Consider the following 20923-nt stretch of genomic DNA (forward strand, 5'->3'; position numbering starts at 1 on the left):
ATTCCCGTTTAGAAAGGAGAGAATAGGAAACACAAAACAATCAGTCATCTATAGGAGTTATCAATCTCACTTGGTAGGAATGGCAGAGATTGACAGTAGAGTATGTTTCTTAGTTTACTCGTCTGGCAACCCTGGTTCTGTTTTCAGGAAGGTGTTTCTTTGTTGTTTACTCTCTATGGCCATGAAGGTTTGTATTGAAGAGGTGGCTCCATTGCTGTCATAGCCTGCTTCTTTCTAGTACAGGTTTGGAAACTCCATTGTTATCTTATGAGTTCGACAGAATTTTGTAAGGTAAGCTAGTATTTTTTTTCTATACCAGTAGTGCAGAAATTCAGTAGGTTTACAGTCTGTTTGCTTCAAATCAGTTTCAAGTGTGAGTCTCTTCAACCAAACACCTCATTAGACACAGGCTTTGAGCCTAACGACTCTGATATTTTAGTTTCTAGCCTCTGTGCCTTACTCACTTCCTTTGCTTTCAACTTAATGGCAGCCACCTTGATATCATCTGAAAAAAAGGATTTGGGTGGGAAGTCAACCCCTTAGTTCAATTTGGCCAATAGGCTCTCTCCCCTTACATGGCAAGGCCTGTTATTTATGCATAGTTTTTTTCTGCAGATTTATTAAAATTTCATATGTTATTCAGTTTCCAAAACTATGCAGATTATAGGATCTGATTCTTTTTGAACACTGTTTATTAAACACCACTACATGTTGTATACTCTATGGCATAGGCTAATTATGATTCCAGGTTTACACCAAAGTACTCTGACCTGCAGAAAGATAAGTTACCTGCCCAAAATTTGCAAATAGCCAAATAGGAACTTGAACTCATATCATCTGATTCTAAAATGGCATGTTCATCCGACCGTAAAGTATTGCCTCAAAATATCTAACTTGAGAGTTATGAAGAGTTTGGTGATATTTCGCATCCATTCTTGAGACAGAAACAGGCACAGGTATCAGTGAACTGATGCGTGATCAAGTACAGATCTGAAAGTTTAAAAAAAAAAAAAAAAAAAAAGCCAAGGAGTGGGGTAGTGGGTATGCAACTCTGTCTAAGTAGTTTAACTGTGGATCAGGAATGGATTATTTTCTAATGGGCTTTTACTTGATCCCCCTTAGTGTAGTAATAGCAACATCAGACAACAAGAACAAGAAAGTACCAAAAAATTACAAATGCCAAAAGAGTAACAATGACAGCTATAATTTCTTATATTTAAATGTGTTAAGAATACCAAAATGATAAGTCTTACTTTTATGGAAAAAAATGTAATTATCTTACTGCAGAAGAGTCTTAAGCTTTGTTTCTTCATAAGGTCTTACTTCTCATTAAAAGTCGGTATTAACAGTTACAGGAACCCATAATGGGAAATGGGTATGCCTGTCCTCCTCTGGCTTGATACCTCTGTTTTGCAGATGAGGATCAAGACACACAAGAAGTCAAGATCCTTTTCAACTCCACATGTTGGCAGTTCCTCAGTTTTTCACGATGTATTCAGTCCTGTTGACAGCTGTGGTATCGTTTGATGAAACCTCTAATTTTGGGTGTGGGTTGGTCCAAAGTGGCATGCTGAGAGATTGAAATGCATATGTATATTGTAGGGAATAACTTTCTAGCACATTTGTTTCCATTTTTATCATAAATACATGTTACCATCGTTTTCATGAAGTCAGAATTTGGCAATGAAAGTGACGTTTCCCCATTTTTCATGAGAGACCAAGAATCGTGAATGCTCTGAGTCTCAACACTACCCATAAAACAATGTATTTTAAGTTTATTTGGACATACAAGGAGAACCTGAGATGAGGTTTCAAGTCACTGATTATTCTGGAATTAGAAATTTGTGTCGAAAATACTAAGTGAAGATGGAAGCCCAGCATGCTTTGAGAAACAAGCATGGGTTTTGACATTGCCAAAATTTGAATTCAAATCTCATCTATGTCATTAGTCAACTGTGTGAATTGGGCACTTTCCTCATATGGAAAATGATAGTAGTCATCACTGCCATACAATCTTCTTATGAAAACTAGAGATAGGTAGATTTTATATCCAAAGCATCTCCACATAGTTGTACGTCGTGAAACAATAGCTCTTTCCCTCCTTTGTTCTAAATTGAGTAGTTGAGTTTTTCCCAACTTTTATTTTGAAATATTTTAAATATGAAAAAAGGAATAATACAACAAGCATCCACTACATAGACTGACAGACTTTATTGACTTTATCTTTTCTCTTTGTTGCTCTTTTCACTCATACACACACATGCATTCACACACATACACCACATACATGTAGTATGTATTTTTGCCAAACATTTGAGCATAAGGTAAGTTGCAGACATCATGATAAATCATTAAGTACTTTTAGCATACACCTCAAATTTTTAAAAAATATATATAAACATAAAATTAACCCAAAAAACCTTTATTATCTCATATTCATTCCGTATCAATTTCTTCAGTTCAGTTGTCCCCCAAAAAAATGTTTTTTAAAGCTTTTTGTTGTTTTTCTCCTTAATCCAGGATTCATTCAAGGTTTATTCATTGTATTTGGTTGTTATGCTTAATCTAAAACAGTACCTTCCCTTTTATTTTTGATGACATTGACTTTTGAAGAATCCAGACAAAACTGTCTTGTAGAATGTCCAATATTTTGGATTTTTTTTTTTTTTATCATTCCCTCTATTCCCTGTATTTCTGGTAAACTGGAAGTTAGACCTAGAGATGTGATTACATTGAAGTTAAATGTCATAGGTGATATAAACTTGATATAGTCCATCAATAGACACATAATGTCAAGATTTCTTACTCCTAGGCATGCTACATTTCATCACTTGGTTAAGAGGTGACTGCCAGTTTCTCTCTGTGGAAAAGATATATATATATATATATTTTTTTTTTTTATTATACTTTAAGTTCTAGGGTACATGTGCATAACGTGCAGGTTACATATGTATACATGTGCCATGTTGGTGTGCTGCACCCATCAACTCGTCAGCACCCATCAATTCATCATTTATATCAGGTATAACTCCCCAATGCAATCCCTCCCCCCTCCCCCCTCCCCATGATAGGCCCCAGTGTGTGATGTTCCCCTTCCCGAGTCCAAGTGAGCTCATTGTTCAGTTCCCACCTATGAGTGAGAACATGCGGTGTTTGGTTTTCTCTTCTTGTGATAATTTGCTAAGAATGATGGTTTCCAGCTGCATCCATGTCTCTACAAAGGACGCAAACTCATCCTTTTTTATGGCTGCATAGTATTCCATGGTGTATATGTGCCACATTTTCTTAATCCAGTCTGTCACTGATGGACATTTGGGTTGATTCCAAGACTTTGCTATTGTGAATAGTGCCGCAATAAACATACGTGTGCATGTGTCTTTGTAGTAGCATAATTTATAATCCTTTGGGTATATACCCAGTAGTGGGATGGCTGGGTCATATGGTACATCTAGTTCTAGATCCTTGAGGAATCGCCATACTGTTTTCCATAATGGTTGAACTAGTTTACAATCCCACCAACAGTGTAAAAGTGTTCCTATTTCTCCACATCCTCTCCAACACCTATTGTTTCCTGATTTTTTAATGATTGCCATTCTAACTGGTGTGAGATGGTATCTCATTGTGGTTTTGATTTGCATTTCTCTGATGGCCAGTGATGATGAGCATTTTTTCATGTGTCTGTTGGCTGTATGAATGTCTTCTTTTGAGAAATGTCTGTTCATATCCTTTCCCCACTTTTGGATGGGGTTGTTTGTTTTTTTCTTGTATATTTGTTTGAGTTCTTTGTAGATTCTGGAAATGAGCCCTTTGTCAGATGAGTAGATTGCAAAAATTTTCTCCCATTCTGTAGGTTGCCTGTTCACTCTGATGGTAGTTTCTTTTGCTGTGCAGAAGCTCTTTAGTTTAATGAGATCCCATTTGTCAATTTTGGCTTTTGCTGCCGTTGCTTTTGGTGTTTTAGACATGAAGTCCTTGCCCATGCCTATGTCCTGAATGGTACTACCTAGATTTTCTTCTAGGGTTTTTATGGTATTAGGTCTAACATTTAAGTCTCTAATCCATCTTGAATTAATCTTCGTATAAGGAGTAAGGAAAGGATCCAGTTTCAGCTTTCTACTTATGGCTAGCCAATTTTCCCAGCACCATTTATTAAATAGGGAATCCTTTCCCCATTTCTTGTTTTTCTCAGGTTTGTCAAATATCAGATGGTTGTAGATGTGTGGCATTATTTCTGAAGGCTCCGTTCTGTTCCATTGGTCTATATCTCTGTTTTGGTACCAGTACCATGCTGTTTTGGTTACTGTAGCCTTGTAGTATAGTTTGAAGTCAGGTAGCGTGACGCCTCCGGCTTTGTCCTTTTGACTTAGGATTGTCTTGGCAATGCGGGCTCTTTTTTGGTTCCATATGAACTTTAAAGCAGTTTTTTCCAATTCGGTGAAGAAACTCATTGGTAGCTTGATGGGGATGGCATTGAATCTATAAATTACCTTGGGCAGTATGGCCATTTTCACAATATTGATTCTGCCTATCCATGAGCATGGTATGTTCTTCCATTTGTTTGTGTCCTCTTTGATTTCACTGAGCAGTGGTTTGTAGTTCTCCTTGAAGAGGTCCTTTACATCCCTTGTAAGTTGGATTCCTAGGTATTTGATTCTCTTTGAAGCAATTGTGAATGGAAGTTCATTCCTGATTTGGCTCTCTGCTTGTCTGTTACTGGTGTATAAGAATGCTTGTGATTTTTGCACATTAATTTTGTATCCTGAGACTTTGCTGAAGTTGCTTATCAGCTTAAGAAGATTTTGGGCTGAGACGATGGGGTTTTCTAAATACACAATCATGTCATCTGCAAACAGGGACAATTTGACTTCCTCTTTTCCTAACTGAATACCCTTGATTTCTTTCTCTTGCCTGATTGCCCTAGCCAGAACTTCCAACACTATGTTGAATAGGAGTGGGGAGAGAGGGCATCCCTGTCTTGTGCCAGATTTCAAAGGGAACTTTTCCAGTTTTTGCCCATTCAGTATGATATTAGCTGTGGGTTTGTCATAAATAGCTCTTACTATTTTGAGGTACGTTCCATCAATACCGAACTTGTTGAGCGTTTTTAGCATGAAGGGCTGTTGAATTTTGTCAAAAGCCTTTTCTGCATCTATTGAGATAATCATGTGGTTCTTGTCTTTGGTTCTGTTGATATGCTGGATTACGTTGATTGATTTGCGAATGTTGAACCAGCCTTGCATCCCAGGGATGAAGCCCACTTGATCATGGTGGATAAGTTTTTTGATGTGCTGCTGAATCCGGTTTGCCAGTATTTTATTGAGGATTTTTGCATCGATGTTCATCAGGGAGATTGGTCTAAAATTCTCTTTTTTTGTTGTGTCTCTGCCAGGCTTTGGTATCAGGATGATGCTGGCCTCATAAAATGAGTTAGGGAGGATTCCCTCTTTTTCTATTGATTGGAATAGTTTCAGAAGGAATGGTACCAGCTCCTCCTTGTACCTCTGGTAGAATTCAGCTGTGAATCCATCTGGTCCTGGGCTTTTTTTGGTGGGCAGGCTATTAATTGTTGCCTCAATTTCAGAGGCTGCTATTGGTCTATTCAGGAATTCAACTTCTTCCTGGTTTAGTCTTGGAAGAGTGTACGCGTCCAGGAAATTATCCATTTCTTCTAGATTTTCTAGTTGATTTGAGTAGAGGTGTTTATAGTATTCTCTGATGGTAGTTTGTATTTCTGTGGGGTCGGTGGTGATATCCCCTTTATCATTTTTTATTGCGTCTATTTGATTCCTCTCTCTTTTCTTCTTTATTAATCTTGCTAGCGGTCTGTCAATTTTGTTGATCTTTTCAAAAAACCAACTCCTGGATTCATTGATTTTTTGGAGGGTTTTTTGTGTCTCTATCTCCTTCAGTTCTGCTCTGATCTTAGTTATTTCTTGCCTTCTGCTAGCTTTTGAATGCGTTTGCTCTTGCCTCTCTAGTTCTTTTAATTGTGATGTTAGAGTGTCAATTTTAGATCTTTCCTGCTTTCTCTTGTGGGCACTTAGTGCTATAAATTTCCCTCTACATACTGCTTTAAATGTGTCCCAGAGATTCTGGTATGTTGTATCTTTGTTCTCATTGGATTCAAAGAACATCTTTATTTCTGCTTTCATTTCGTTATGTACCCAGTAGTCATTCAGGAGCAGGTTGTTCAGTTTCCATGTAGTTGAGCGGTTTTCATTGAGTTTCTTAGTCCTGAGTTCTAGTTTGATTGCACTGTGGTCAGAGAGACAGTTTGTTATAATTTCTGTTCTTTTACATTTGCTGAGGAGTGCTTTACTTCCAATTATGTGGTCAATTTTGGAATAAGTGTGATGTGGTGCTGAGAAGAATGTATATTCTGTTGACTTGGGGTGGAGAGTTCTATAGATGTCTATTAGGTCCGCTTGGTGCAGAGATGAGTTCAATTCCTGGATATCCTTGTTAACTTTCTGTCTCGTTGATCTGTCTAATGTTGACAGTGGAGTGTTGAAGTCTCCCATTATTATTGTATGGGAGTCTAAGTCTCTTTGTAAGTCTCTAAGGACTTGCTTTATGAATCTGGGTGCTCCTGTATTGGGTGCATATATATTTAGGATAGTTAGCTCTTCCTGTTGGATTGATCCCTTTACCATTATGTAATGGCCTTCTTTGTCTCTTTTGATCTTTGATGGTTTAAAGTCTGTTTTATCAGAGACTAGGATTGCAACCCCTGCTTTTTTTTGTTCTCCATTTGCTTGGTAGATCTTCCTCCATCCTTTTATTTTGAGCCTATGTATGTCTCTGCATGTGAGATGGGTCTCCTGAAGACAGCAGACTGATGGGTCTTGACTCTTTATCCAGTTTGCCAGTCTGTGTCTTTTAATTGGAGCATTTAGTCCATTTACATTTAAGGTTAATATTGTTATGTGTGATCTTGATCCTGCCATTATGATATTAACTAGTTATTTTGCTCATTAGTTGATGCAGTTTCTTCCTAGGCTCGATGGTCTTTACATTTTGGCATGTTTTTGCAGTGGCTGGTACCGGTTGTTCCTTTCCATGTTTAGGGCTTCCTTCAGGGTCTCTTGTAAGGCAGGCCTGGTGGTGACAAAATCTCTAAGCATTTGCTTATCTGTAAAGAATTTTATTTCTCCTTCACTTATGAAACTTAGTTTGGCTGGATATGAAATTCTGGGTTTAAAATTCTTTTCTTTAAGAACGTTGAATATTGGCCCCCACTCTCTTCTGGCTTGTAGAGTTTCTGCCGAGAGATCTGCTGTCAGTCTGATGGGCTTCCCTTTGTGGGTAACCCGACCTTTCTCTCTGGCTGCCCTTAAGATTTTTTCCTTCATTTCAACTTTGGTGAATCTGGCAATTATGTGTCTTGGAGTTGCTCTTCTGGAGGAGTATCTTTGTGGCGTTCTCTGTATTTCCTGAATTTGAATGTTGGCCTGGCCTGCTAGGTTGGGGAAGTTCTCCTGGATGATATCCTGTAGAGTGTTTTCCAATTTGGTTCCATTTTCCCCCTCACTTTCAGGCACCCCAATCAGACGTAGATTTGGTCTTTTGACATAATCCCATACTTCTTGCAGGCTTTGTTCATTTCTTTTTCTTCTTTTTTCTTTTGGTTTCTCTTCTCGCTTCATTTCATTCATTTGATCCTCAATCGCTGATACTCTTTCTTCCAATTGATCGAGTCGGTTACTGAAGCTTGTGCATTTGTCACGTATTTCTCGTGTCATGGTTTTCATCTCTGTCATTTCGTTTATGACCTTCTCTGACTTAATTAGTCTAGCTGTAAATTCTTCCACTTTTTTTTCAAGATTTTTAGTTTCTTTGCGCTGGGTACGTAATTCCTCCTTTAGCTCTGAGAGGTTTGATGGACTGAAGCCTTCTTCTCTCATCTCATCAAAATCATTCTCTGACCAGCTTTGATCCGTTGCTGGCGATGGGCTGTGCTCCTTTGCAGGAGGAGATGCGCTCTTATTTTTTGAATTTCCAGCTTTTCTGCCCTGCTTTTTCCCCATCTTTGTGGTTTTATCTGTCACTGGTCTTTGATGATGGTGATGTACTGATGGGGTTTTGATATAGGTGTCCTTCCTGTTTGATAGGTTTCCTTCTGACTGTCAGGACCCTCAGCTATAGGTCTGTTGGAGATTGCTTGAGGTCCACTCCAGACCCTGTTTGCCTGGGTATCAGCAGCAGAGGTTGCAGAAGATAGAATGTTGCTGAACAGCGAGTGCACCTGTCTGATTCTTGCTTTGGAAGCTTCCTCTCAGGGGTGTACTCCACCCTGTGAGGTGTGGGGTGTCAGACTGCCCCTAGTGGGGGATGTCTCCCAGTTAGGCTACTCAGGGGTCAGTGACCCACTTGGGCAGGCAGACTGCCCCTTCTCAGATCTCAACCTCCGTGTTGGGAGATCCCCTGCTCTCTTCAAAGCTGTCAGACAGAGTCGTTCGCGTTTCACAGGCTTCTACTCCTTTAGCTGAGCCCTGTCCCCAGAGGCGCAGTCTACAGAGACAGGCAGGTTTCCTTGAGCTGCTGTGAGCTCCTCCCAGTTCCAGCTTCCCAGCGGCTTTGTTTACCTACTTAAGCCTCAGCGATGGCGGGCGCCCCTCCCCCAGCCTCGCTGCTGCCTTGCGGTTAGATTGCCGCAGACTGCTGTGTTAGCAAGGAGAGAGGCTCCGTGGGCGTGGGACCCTCCCAGCCAGGTGTGGGATACAATCTCCGGTGTGCCGGTGTTACAGCGCAGTATTGGGGTGGGAGTTACCCGATTTTCCAGGTGTTGTGTGTCTCAGTTCCCCTGGCTAGGAAAAGGGACTCCCTTCCCCCTTGCGCTTCCCAGGTGAGGCGATGCCTCGCCCTGCTTCAGCTCTCGCTGGTCGGGCTGCAGCAGCTGACCAGCACCGATTGTCCGGCACTCCCGAGTGAGATGACCCCAGTACCTCAGTTGAAAATGCAGAAATCGCCGGTCTTCTGTGTCGCTCGCGCTGGGAGATGGAGACTGAAGCTGTTCTTATTCGGCCATCTTGCTCCGCCCCCGGAAAAGATATATTTTTCCCTTTATAATTACTAAGCAATTTCTGGAGTAATACTTTGGTACCACATGAATATTCTGTTCTCTAAAAATTATCCAATAATTTTAATATCCAGTGCTGACCCTTGCCTCAATCACTTATAACACTGGGACTGAGAATTTTAATTGAATTTTTTGAAACATAATCAAACTTATAAATACACTTAAAATGTATATTAAGTCTGTCCTTTTACATTATGTCATACAGTCTGGATTAATACAGTATTGATAACTTATTTTCTTACATACAGCATTTTCACATATGATGTGACATTTTCTACTTTTCTATAGACAAGTATTTTCAATTTATATATTGTTTTTACCGAAAATAAGTGGATATATTAATGGATATGCGAATACTATTATGAGTCATACTGCGTGTTAATTTTATATACAAAGGCAGACAAAAAGTAGTTACAAATGTAAAAGAATATCAGGAATTAGAGATATAAAAAATTTGTTTCCAAGAAGAGCATAAGGAGACATGATGACTAAATGTAATGTGGTATCCTGGATCAGAAAAAGCACTTCAGGTAAAAACTAAGGACATCAGAATAAAGTATAAACTTTAGTCAATAGTCATATATCAGTAGTTCAGTAATTGTCACAAATTTACCATACCCATGTAAGATGTTAACAATAGGGAAAACTGGATGTGGGGGTGCTAGAATTCTCTGTACTATCTTTGGCAATTTTCCTGTAAATCTCAAACTATTCTAAAATCAAATCTTTATTTAAAATTATTTTGTGTGTTTTAAGTGTGAATCTGAATTTTAAGAACAATGATTAAAATTTTTTAAGCATGCTTATAAAACAAAAGCCATGAAAACAGTTACAAAATAGAATATCAAATTCAGAGTTTTTAACAGAGCTGTATTCAAAATGGCCAATTTTTAAATGATATTGAAAACAAAAAAATAGGCAAATTTAAAACTTTTACAAGAAAATGTAATACTGTCTATTGTATGTATCTGTCAGAATAGGTTGTAATAACAAACAACTAAAAATATTAATGGCTTAACCCAAAAACTTTATGTCTCACTCCTGCTACATGTCCATTGAGAGTCCTATGTGTGGCTGTACTCAGGCTAATGGAAGGAGACATAGTGAGTCATACATACATCAGCTGCTAAATCTTCCACCCTGAAGTTACATGGGTTAGTTTTGCTCACATTTCATTGGACAAGCAAGTTACATGACCACACCTAACTTCAGAGGTGGGAATAAGTACATGAATACATGAATAGCCCTAACATCTACCATAGTTATGACCTCTGCATGAAGCTCACCATGCTGTAGCTATTAGATACATAACTTTTATAGTATTAAATAGTTGTGACAAAGCTTTTGGAATGAATGGATACATGTTAAAGTCTGAAACAATTTTGAGTGTCAATTGTTCATTTTTAATTTCAATTTTATTTTAATTGTAAATGCAGAGCCTGGATTAGCCCAAACAAAATTGTTGGCTCTTTGTCTTTATTTTGTTTAGACTTTTAGAGATTTGAATTATATTTATGATAGTAGCAAGACCTGAGAAACTAAGTGTATGAGCTTTTACACATAGTTAGAGTAATCCATGACAGTGTCCCCATATTGAGGTCTTGCAGGACCAAATAGATAAATAAATCAACATCTTTCATATCTTGATATAAAATCTGCTGATGGGAAGGAGGTTATAAAATCTGCTGATGGGCACTATTTACAATAGCAAATACTTGGAACCAACCCAAATGCCTATCAATGATAGACTGAATAAAGAAAATGTGGCACATATATACCATGGAATACTATGCAGTCATAAAAAAGAATGAGTTCATGTCCTTTGCAAGGACATGGATGAAGCTGGAAGCCGTCATTCTTAGCAAACTAACACAGGAACAAAAAACCAAACACCACATGTTCTCACTCATAAGTGGGAGTTGAACAATGAGAACACATGGACATAGGAAGGGGAACATCACACACTGGGGCCAGTTTTGGGGATAGGGGGCAAGGGGAGAGAGAGCATTAGGACAAATACCTAATACATGTGGGGCTTAAAACCTAGATGATGCGTTGATTAGGTGCAGCAAAGCACCGTGGCACATGTGTACCTATGTAACAAACCTGCATGTTCTGTACATGTATCCCAGAACTTAAAGTAAAATTAAAAAAAAAAAAAAAATCTGCTGATGGGAGAGAAGTCATGTCTACAGAGTCTACCACAGAGGTTGATGAAGGTGCTGGAGACAATTGTTATATTTAAATTTTAGGAATTAAAGGAGCAAGGTGGAAGAGAGTAAAAGTACAATTTACAATTATTAATGATTCTTAAAGATGAAAAAGTCGTCTACCAAAGACAAACTAGCCACCCAGGACCTCAACTTTCTCATTACTGCAATAAGGGAGTGCATAAACTACATAGGTATACTGGCTACCCAAGATTACTTCCTAAAATCTGTGAGTCAATAATTTTAGAAATTCTCGTTGTAATGCATTTTTAATTATTTAAATGTAACACAAATGGTTTTCTAAATTGTACTAACTCTGAGAAATGGTAATTATGAATAAAATGCAAAAATAGCAACTTGTTAAGGCATATAAATTGTAGTCTAAACTAAAATGTAAAGTCAGTTTTCATAATCTGCCAACTATTCTTCATCCTGTTTCCATAAATCATTTTGCATACTGACATTGAGAAAACCCTGAATCCAAAGTAAGTCTGTCTGCAGTAGATGAGACCTTGCAGGTGCGAGCAACCAGGAATGGGTTATGTGAATCCAAGATTTGAAAGGAGGTCACTATGACATTAAGTTTGACAATGCATTGTAAGCCCTGCCTTGGGTGGGGCTTAGAATAGTTTCCAAGTCAGTAGCAGAAAGGATCTTTTTGTTTTTGTTGTCAAGTAACTCAAAAGGTTTTCTGGTTTCCAGATATTATTAGGGGAAACTGACCCTTTGGTCTTTTGTTTAATCAAATGGCTTTACTGAGGGTGCCAGGTAAATGAGTCATCAGACTAAGCAGAGCAGAATAACAAGGACACCTCCTGTGTTCTGCTTTCTGCCTGTGATATTTTGAAGTTCAAGAATTTGATTTTTACCTACAAGCATCTTCTCCAAATGTACTTTGGCTTAAAATACCTAATACCAAAATGAGTGATTTAAGACCTCAACAACACCACCATCTGGGCCTTACCTGAGTATTTTTTGATGTTTCAATACACACACACACACACATATTATACATATATGTTTATGTATGTATGTGTATACTTTTTAAAATGTACACTTTTTAAAATAATGGCTAAGTTTTTACAGTTTTGATGGTCCACCCCTAAGTCATAATAGGATATTTTAATAAGTCTCCTCATTTAAAAAACTTATCTACAAAGGACTCAGAACTTACTGTATTGGTTTTATATTACAGTGTAACAATTATCACAAATTTAACAACTGAAAACAACACCCATTTATTAATTCACAGTTCTGTAGGTCACAAGTCTGGCACGATTGGCTGGGTTTTCTTTCTAGAGCATCACATAGCTGAAATGAAGATGTTGCCTGGGCTGAGTTCTTGTCTGGAGGTTCTAGGGGAGAAAATCAGCTTTCAAGGCCCTTTAGGTGGTGGACAGAATCCAATTCCTTACAGTTGCAGGCCTGAAGTCCCTATTTTCTTGCTGTCAGCCAGGCATCACTCTCAGCAGCTAAAGGCTGCTCTCACATCCTTTCCATGTGGCCCCTTCCCTCTTCAGGCAGACAGAGGTACATTGAATTTTCTTGTGTTTCACATCTCTCTGATTTCCTCTTCTGGAACCAGCCAGAGAAAGCACTCTGCTTTGAAAGGGCTGGTGTGGTTCAGTTAGGCCCATTCAGATAATCACCCTATCTTTAGGTTGACTGATTAGTAACCTTAATTACATCTGCAAAATCCCTTTTACATGTGGAGTAACATAATCATGGGTATCATCTTAGAGTTCTCCCTACCACATTTTCTTTATATAGACTTTCACCATTATATAGATTCAGTTTTTAAGTTAAATAACATGACAAATCATTTGGAACATTAAATGTGAATCATGGTAATGAATGACATTCAAGTTAAATTAGTTTTACTGTGAATGTAGCTAAAGATTTTGTGGTGCTGAAAAATTAATGTTAAAATAAGCCTGTAAATCTATTTGATAATGGAACATTGAAAAAGACATGTATTAAAGGGCTACTATAAATGTTCAGTATATTTTTGGATTTATTTGATTATGTCAGATGATAGTGACTAGCGTGTCTCCTCAATGTATGGTGTTAATCATGGTCTTGGTTATGCATTAATACACAAACTCATAGACATTAGAACTCAAAGATACCAGAAATCATCTGCCCTCCTCCCCCTCCCTTTTTCATAAATAAGGAGCCAGAAACTCAGAGAGGGGATGTGACTCAGAGAGGACAATAGATAGAGCTCACAAGTTAGTGGTAGAGTCAGGCCTAGAATACTTAGTTTCAAATTCCCTATCTGGTAATAATAACAGTACAATTAATTGAAGCTTTTCTATGCATCAGGCACTATCCTAAGTGCTTTAAATGTATCGTTTTCCTTGATACTCGCAAAATTCCTACCTCATTCCTAATGAGATAGGCTTATTATTGTTGTCATTTCAGTTTGAGGAAACTGAGTCACAGAGCGGGTATGTAACTTGCTTAAGTGTCACCCACCTTGTAAATGGTAGAGTGGAGACTAAAAGAGAAGCAGTTTGATGATCCCAGGACCTGACTCCTTCGCTGTGCTCTGCTTTTCCCATCCCACTAAGCTGCTTCTAATAGGGCCTTCCATATGCAGTTACAGCATTAGCACAGTATAATCTCCATAGACAGCTGCGCAAGCTCCCCCTTTAGTTATATTCTGACGATGAAGTACTGAATAGCAGAAAATTTGGAGTCTGGGAACTGTCTACAAATGCTGGTTCTGTCACTTACTATGTTGCTTCAGGGAATTATGTAAAGTTCTGGGGCCCTTAGATGCTATATCTGTAAAATTGGGATTTTTAGCATCGTTATGAAGGGGATACATGTAAGAAGCAATCTGTAAACAAAAGAATTACATGCTGATCGTATTATTCTTTGACAAATGGTGCTGGTTCTCATAACCCTATAATGGCAGATTTTCAAGTCGCTTTCGCTGTGATAGAGTCAGACCTTAAATTAAAAACTATAGATCTTTGACATTGCAGAGGCTGTGTTCTGAGATCTTTCAGAATCTCATTTCCTTTCTAAGTTATATGTTTCTTGTACGTATCCTCATTCCACATGCTCAAATTTCACTGAAGTTTTATGTCTCACTTGATGGCAATTTTTTCACAAGGGCACTGTTCACAAGAAATGAACGTTAAAGCTACATGGAGAGGCACACTTGTACAAAATTGCATTACTCCTTGCTTGGGGTGTTTGTTTGTTTTTGGGACAGAGTTAGCTCTGTCACCCAGGCTGGAGTGCAATGGTGCAATTTCGGCTCACTGCAACCTCTGCCTCCTGAGTTCAAGTGATTCTCCAGTCTCAGCCTCCCAAGTAACTGGGATTACAGGTATGGGCCACCACACCCGGCTAATTTTTGTATTTTTAGTAGAGACAGAGTTTCACCATGTTGGTCAGCTGGTCTCAAACTCCTGGCCTCAAATGATCCATCTGCCTCAGCCTCCCAAAGTGCTGGGATTACAGGTGTGAACCATCATGCCTAGCTTACTTTTTGATATAGTTATTTGAGGACCGCTCAAATGAAATCATAAATATTAACTTCATGAATATCAGAATGTACTCTGCATTCTCATTCTTTCATTTCTCCTTAACATTCTCCCTCATTTTTTAAAACACATATGTGCGGTTTTGGGGTGGGGGTGGGGGCTTGGTTGTTGTTTTGTTTTTTCCTACACCATTTGAAAGTAAATTGCAGAATATATAACATTTCAGGTCTAAATACTTTAGCATTTATCTCCTAATAAGAAAATTCTTTATAATACATGTCATTATTCACCTTAAAAAATAACAATTTTCTAATATCTAATGTCAAATGCATATTCAAATTTACTTTTATACTGTTTTGCATATAGAGTTTCTTGTTTTGCTTTCCCAAACAAGAAGTTCGAGTACACTCATAGCATTTGATGGTTAAATTTCTTTGATATATTTTAATCCAGAATAATTCCCTTACCTTATTTCTTTGTTTGTTTTCATTATATTAACTTCTTTTAAGAGACTAGGTCAACTCTCTTGAACAATAGTCCATGTTCTGGATTTCTCTGATTGTTTTGTGTATGTGTGTCTATCATATATCTTGTTACTCTATCACCTGTTTTTGAAAACTTGAAGTTGGCTCCAAAGATCTGATTAGAAACAGGTTGCATGTTTTTGTCTAAAACAACTTGACAAGTGATACTGTGTATCTTATATCCGGAGGTGCATATTATTGTCCCCTCTTAGTGCTACTAAGTTTGATCACTTGATTAAGATGGTGGCAGTTGGTCTCCCAGTGTTAAAGTACTTTTTTTTCCTTTAACAATTAGAATAATTTACGGAACAATTATTTGGCTGATATGAGTATCCTTTCTACAACCTTTCATCTAATAGTGTTAGCCTCCCTTGATGAGCCTTGCTTATATCATTTATTCCAATGGAGGTTGCAAATTGGTACTTTTTAAATTTTATTCCTTTTACATTTACTAATATTCTGCTGTAAAGAAGCTCTTTCCCTCATTACTAGGGGATGTTTTGTATCTTGTTACAGTTCATATCAGTACAACATGTTTACCATCAGTTATCTAAAATATCAGCCTTAGACTGTGGAACTGAGTTACAGATCAGTCATGATTTATATTTCATATATACTCTTTAAAGCATTTTGGTGTACATTAATGTTGGAAGTAGAGAATGGATGAAATTTAAAGCAGTATTTCAAAATGGTAAGTACTTGTAAGAGACTTGGTGAAAAGAGATTTCGACAGATCACTGGTAATATCAGCAAATGTTTATAGACCTAAAAATAACTTACTGCCGGGTATGGTGGCTTACACCTGTAATCCCAGCACTTTGGGAGGCTGAGGTGGGTGGATCACAAGGTCAGGAGTTCAAGACCAGCCTGGCCAACATAGTGAAACCCCATCTCTACTAAAAATACAAAAAATTAGAAGGGCATGATGGTGGGCACCTGTAATCCCAGCTACTCGGGAGGCTGAGGCAGGAGAATCACTTGAACCTGGGAGGCGGAGGTTGCAGTGAGCAGAGATCACGCCACTGCATTTCAGCCTGGGCAACAGTGCAAGACTCTGTCTCAAAAAAAAAAAAAAATGTTATTAATACCAGGCACTAAAAGAGCTAACTGTATGGTCATATCCCAAAAAGCTATCAATATTCACAGTGTGGATAAATATTTAGGCCTGACAAGAAGTAATCGAGTACAAATCATTTGTACTATCACCCTCTTGCTCAAGCTTTGGTAGCCTCTCAACTTCGCATCTCAACACTCATAGCTTTTGTAATTTGGGCTCAATTTTTTGTGGAACCCACTCCCCCATTACTTTACATGTGCTTTGGTCATTGCACCGCCCTTAAATGCACGTGGCTATCCCTATCTTTGCACCTTTGCCCATGCTGTTTCCCTTGCTTACGAAGCTCTCTTCTCGCCTCTTGTTAAGTCCCAATCTACCTATTTTTCATGCCCAGCTCAAATCCCACACCCTCGATGACACACCTTCTTCCCTGACCTCTCCAGATAGTACTTCCTATCTGTGTCACATCTGTAGTACTTGACTCAGTTTCCTGTTTGCTCTTCTAATTGGTTTCTATTAGTAAATCACATCACCAAACTATTAAAGATCCTTGAGGATGTGACTATCCATGAACAAAAATTAAAAATCTCTTTTCACATTATTTTGGTGGGTTTTTGCATTCCCCTTGGAATATCTTTCTGAAAGTTACCAAAAGATGTGAAACTGTTGGCAAACTAGGCTCTCTCCTTTGTGTAGATTCTTTCTCCTTCTAATATCTATCACCCTACAAAAACAGACTTTCCTGTAAAAGTTAAGACTGGAATTTGAGGATTACTCACCATCTGTTTCTTTGTAAATTGTGTGAAGGCCTGGTTCTTTTACTATGATTAAAAGAAAGGGGAAAATATGGTGAGTAGAAATTAATCTGACATTTAAATATTACAATGAAAACAAAAGATAGGCATAAATTAACCTGGCATTTAAGTATTACAATGAAAATAAAGCTTTTTTTTTTCCTTACGTTGAATCTTTTTGTTACATTAACAATTTGAACACTGTTTTAAATGGAAATAAAACAATGGTGTTTTGTGCTTACAGATTTTTTAGAAAATTTTCGTCCCACTCAACATGACATTGTTTAAAATTGTTTTAAATACCTTTTCTTTCTGTCTCCTTAATAAGAGCACTTTGTATTTACACAGTTCTTTGCATCTGATGATCTCAGAGCCTTGGCTGATATTTCTTACCAGATGGTGATGACAAAGCTGTTACACTTTTTGTGTCTATCTCTGCAGAAGCAGGAGGTAAAAAACTAAGGAGCACTGTCCAAAGAAGTACAGAAACAGGCCTGGCCGTGGAGATGAGGAACTGGATGACTCGACAAGCAAGCCGAGAGTCTACAGATGGCAGCATGAACAGCTACAGCTCAGAAGGAAAGTGAGTGAGGCTGCGTATGATGTGTGTCTCCTCCGTGCCTCACCTGTCTCACTCTCTGTGCTTCCACAGAGACTTTCTAACTCTCATGCTCTTCAGAACCACTTTAATTTTCACTGGTTGATTTCCTGTGAAGAGAACTTTGCTCACCTGCCACTGAGCAATGTGACGTATCTGGCTTTTTATATCAAGTGAAATAGGTTTGAGAATAAAGTGTTTTGCCTTAATGGCAAGTTGCTAAAATGTGACTCTTACAAGGCAATGCAAATATAATATTTTGCCCTAGCTTGAAATAATATATAAAAGCCCAAAAATAATAAGCATGCATGCCATACCATGTGAACAATGCTAGTTTTAAGCATCTCCATCCTGAGAATGATTGCTAAAAAATATGGAATGCTGGTGTACACTTAGTTCCATGTTGTAACAAACAACTATAATTATTTAATTATATTAAATATAACAGCCAAAAAGAAATGCCACCAAAAAAGTTGGGGAGACTTTTATATAGTTATCATGTAGCTTTCCTTTGAATCAACTGTCTCAGATATTTTTAAAGCATTTGTAGCTTGTGTAGTTCCGTCACCAACAAATTAATAGTACTTAGCAACTAAAGATCTGGAAGTGGGGCTGTAAAGGACGTTAATAAAGGAAAATGGGGTTTACTGGCCTCACTGTCATCACCATGAAAGTATTAGATGTTTAGATAACCTATGTGTGGCCAGTTTACAGATGTGAGGCCATAGGAGCTGTTGGCACAGCATGAATGGTATGTCTCAGGATAATTTGTCTAGCATGATAACATAAATACAAGAGATATAAATGGTTTCTATACATTTGTAAGTAGGCTTATATGGGATACTTATAGAAACAGACTAAAACATTTGTATTAACTGAATATTTGAGAGTTGAGGTCGGGGGAGAAATAGATTCACTATTCATTAAGGAAGTCTAAAAAGAGAGGGAAAATCAACCGAAAAGTAAACATGCACTGAGCACTAATCATTGCAAAGAACTACGTTAGGTACTGTTAGGGATATAAAAATGTTTACACTGTAGCCCTTGCTCCAGATGTTTATAGTCTTATTGGAAAAAGAGGGTGAATATCCATAAATTCATTCAACAAATATTACCATACCTTCCAGGGGGCCAGTCACTGTGCTGTACTTTGGTGATATAAGTCATAGGGGGGAGGGAGTAAATTGCCATGGCTAAGATCATGGGGTTTGCAGTCATATAGGCCTGGTTCTCTCAACTGGGTCTTTTCTTTTCTTTTGTTTCGTTTTCTTTCCTTTTTCCTTTCCTTTCCTTCCCTTCTGTAGAACTTACAATATTCCAGGCTTGGTTCTAGGTGCTAGAGATACAGCAGTGAACAAAGCAGACCCCACCCCCCACAAAATAAAATACTCTGCTCACATTTACACTCTAATGGAGAAGACAAACAACAAGAAAAATTGTTAAAATGTATATAAAAGAAAAACTAGTAAAATATATACTAGGTTAGATAGCATATGTGCTAAGGAGAAAAATACAGCAAGAAAGAGATGATCAAGAGGTTGGAGGTAAGATTTGACACAGGATAGATGGGGAAAGGGGAAAGGAGATATTCAAATGAAGATCTGAAGGAATTTAGTGAGCAGAGGGATATCTGAAAGAAGAACATTCTAGGATGAAGATTGCTTCAGGGGCCCTGAGGCAGGAGCTGGCCTAGTGTCAGCAGTGAGGAGGGCAGCACCAGGGAGGAAGGGTGAGAGCAGTAACGGATGAGGAATTAGGGCATGTGGCAGGGGTGAGGACAGCTTATGTAGACTTTATGTATTGTAAGGACTCTGCTCTTAACTGAGTGGGGTGAGAAGATGTTGGATGGTTTTGAGCAGAGGAGTGACAGGATCTGACTTCTGTTTTTGGCAGATCAGTTGGAATGCTGAGGGGGCAAGGGGCCAGGACAGCAAGGGCAGCAACAGGGAGAGCATTCACAAGGCTACTACAGGAATACGGAAGCTAGGGAATGGTGGCTTGGACCAGAGTGTAGCTTTAGTGAGGTCAGATTCTGAATGTATTTTGACAGTAGAACAAGTAAGATTTATTGGTGCATTTGATGTGGGTAATGAGAGAAAAGATAGTATATTTGTTTGCCAGGGCTGCCATAATAAAATACCGCAGGCTGGGTGGCTTAAACAACAGGAATTTATTTTCTCACAGATCAGTAGGCTAGAAGTCCAAGATTAAGGTGTCTGCAGGTTTGAGTTCTCCTGAGGCTTTTCTCCTTGGCTTGCAGATGGCCACCTTCTTGTGATGTCTTCTCACAGCTTTTTCTCTGTGCGTACCTACTCCTGGTGTCTCTTCCTCTTCTTACAAGGACATGGGTCATATTGGATTAGGGCTCCATGCTAATGGCCTCATTTAACCTTCTCTCTTTAAAGGCCTTATGGCCAAATACAGACATATTAAGGGTTAGGGCTTCAACATAAGAAATTTGGGGTGACACGATTCAGTCCATAACAGAGAGGAAGGAAGACAGATGGCTCCAAGGTTGAGCAGTTGGAAGAATGAAGAATGTAGTTACCATTTATCAAGATGGGAATCTTTTGACAGGACCAGAGTTTGGATTTTTTGTTTGTGTGTTTGCAGTGGGGGAACAAGAGCATGGGGAGAGTCAGTTTTAAACAATTTGAGTTTCAGGTGCCTATTACATATCCAAGCAGATATGTAGACCAAGCAGTTGGAACATAGGTCTGTGGCCCAAGGGAGAGATCCAGGCTGGAGATGTCAATCTAGGCAATAGCAGCATAGATGGCATTTAAAACCATGAGACTGGATGAGATTATCAAGGGAATTCAGACATAGAAAAAAGATAAGAGGTCAAAGGATCAAGCTCCAGTGTTTGGTGGCAGAACTAGCACAGGAGGTTAAGGCTGAATGGCAGAAGGGAAAAAAGAGAAACCAGGAGACTGGATGTGCAGAACGCAGTGGGAGACAGTACTTCAAGGAAGAGGGGGCAAGGTCAATTGTGTCAAATGATCCGAGAATTTTAGTGGAGTGGCAACAATGAAAACATGATTAGACTTTCAAGAGAGAATGAGAGGAAAGAAATCGAAGACAGCACATAGAGACAATTATTTCAAGAAGAGAAATGGGATAGTAACTGGAGAGGGAAATGAGGTCAGGAAAGGGATTTT

General features: G+C 38.5%; 1 protein-coding gene across 23 annotated transcripts in view; it reads left to right on the plus strand.

Annotated features, from left to right (window-relative positions):
• Positions 1–20923, plus strand: part of RIMS2 (regulating synaptic membrane exocytosis 2) — a 775110-nt gene that overhangs the window by 747989 nt on the left and 6198 nt on the right. For all 23 annotated transcript variants that reach the window (XM_031935886.1, XM_031935888.1, XM_031935883.1 and 20 more), the window contains one exon: positions 17606–17747. In XM_031935886.1, the coding sequence (XP_031791746.1) occupies positions 17606–17747 (142 nt within the window). The remainder of the gene's footprint in view (positions 1–17605; positions 17748–20923) is intronic.

This window comes from Piliocolobus tephrosceles, chromosome 7 (assembly GCF_002776525.5).
Source record: "Piliocolobus tephrosceles isolate RC106 chromosome 7, ASM277652v3, whole genome shotgun sequence".
Taxonomy (NCBI): Eukaryota; Metazoa; Chordata; class Mammalia; order Primates; family Cercopithecidae; genus Piliocolobus; species Piliocolobus tephrosceles.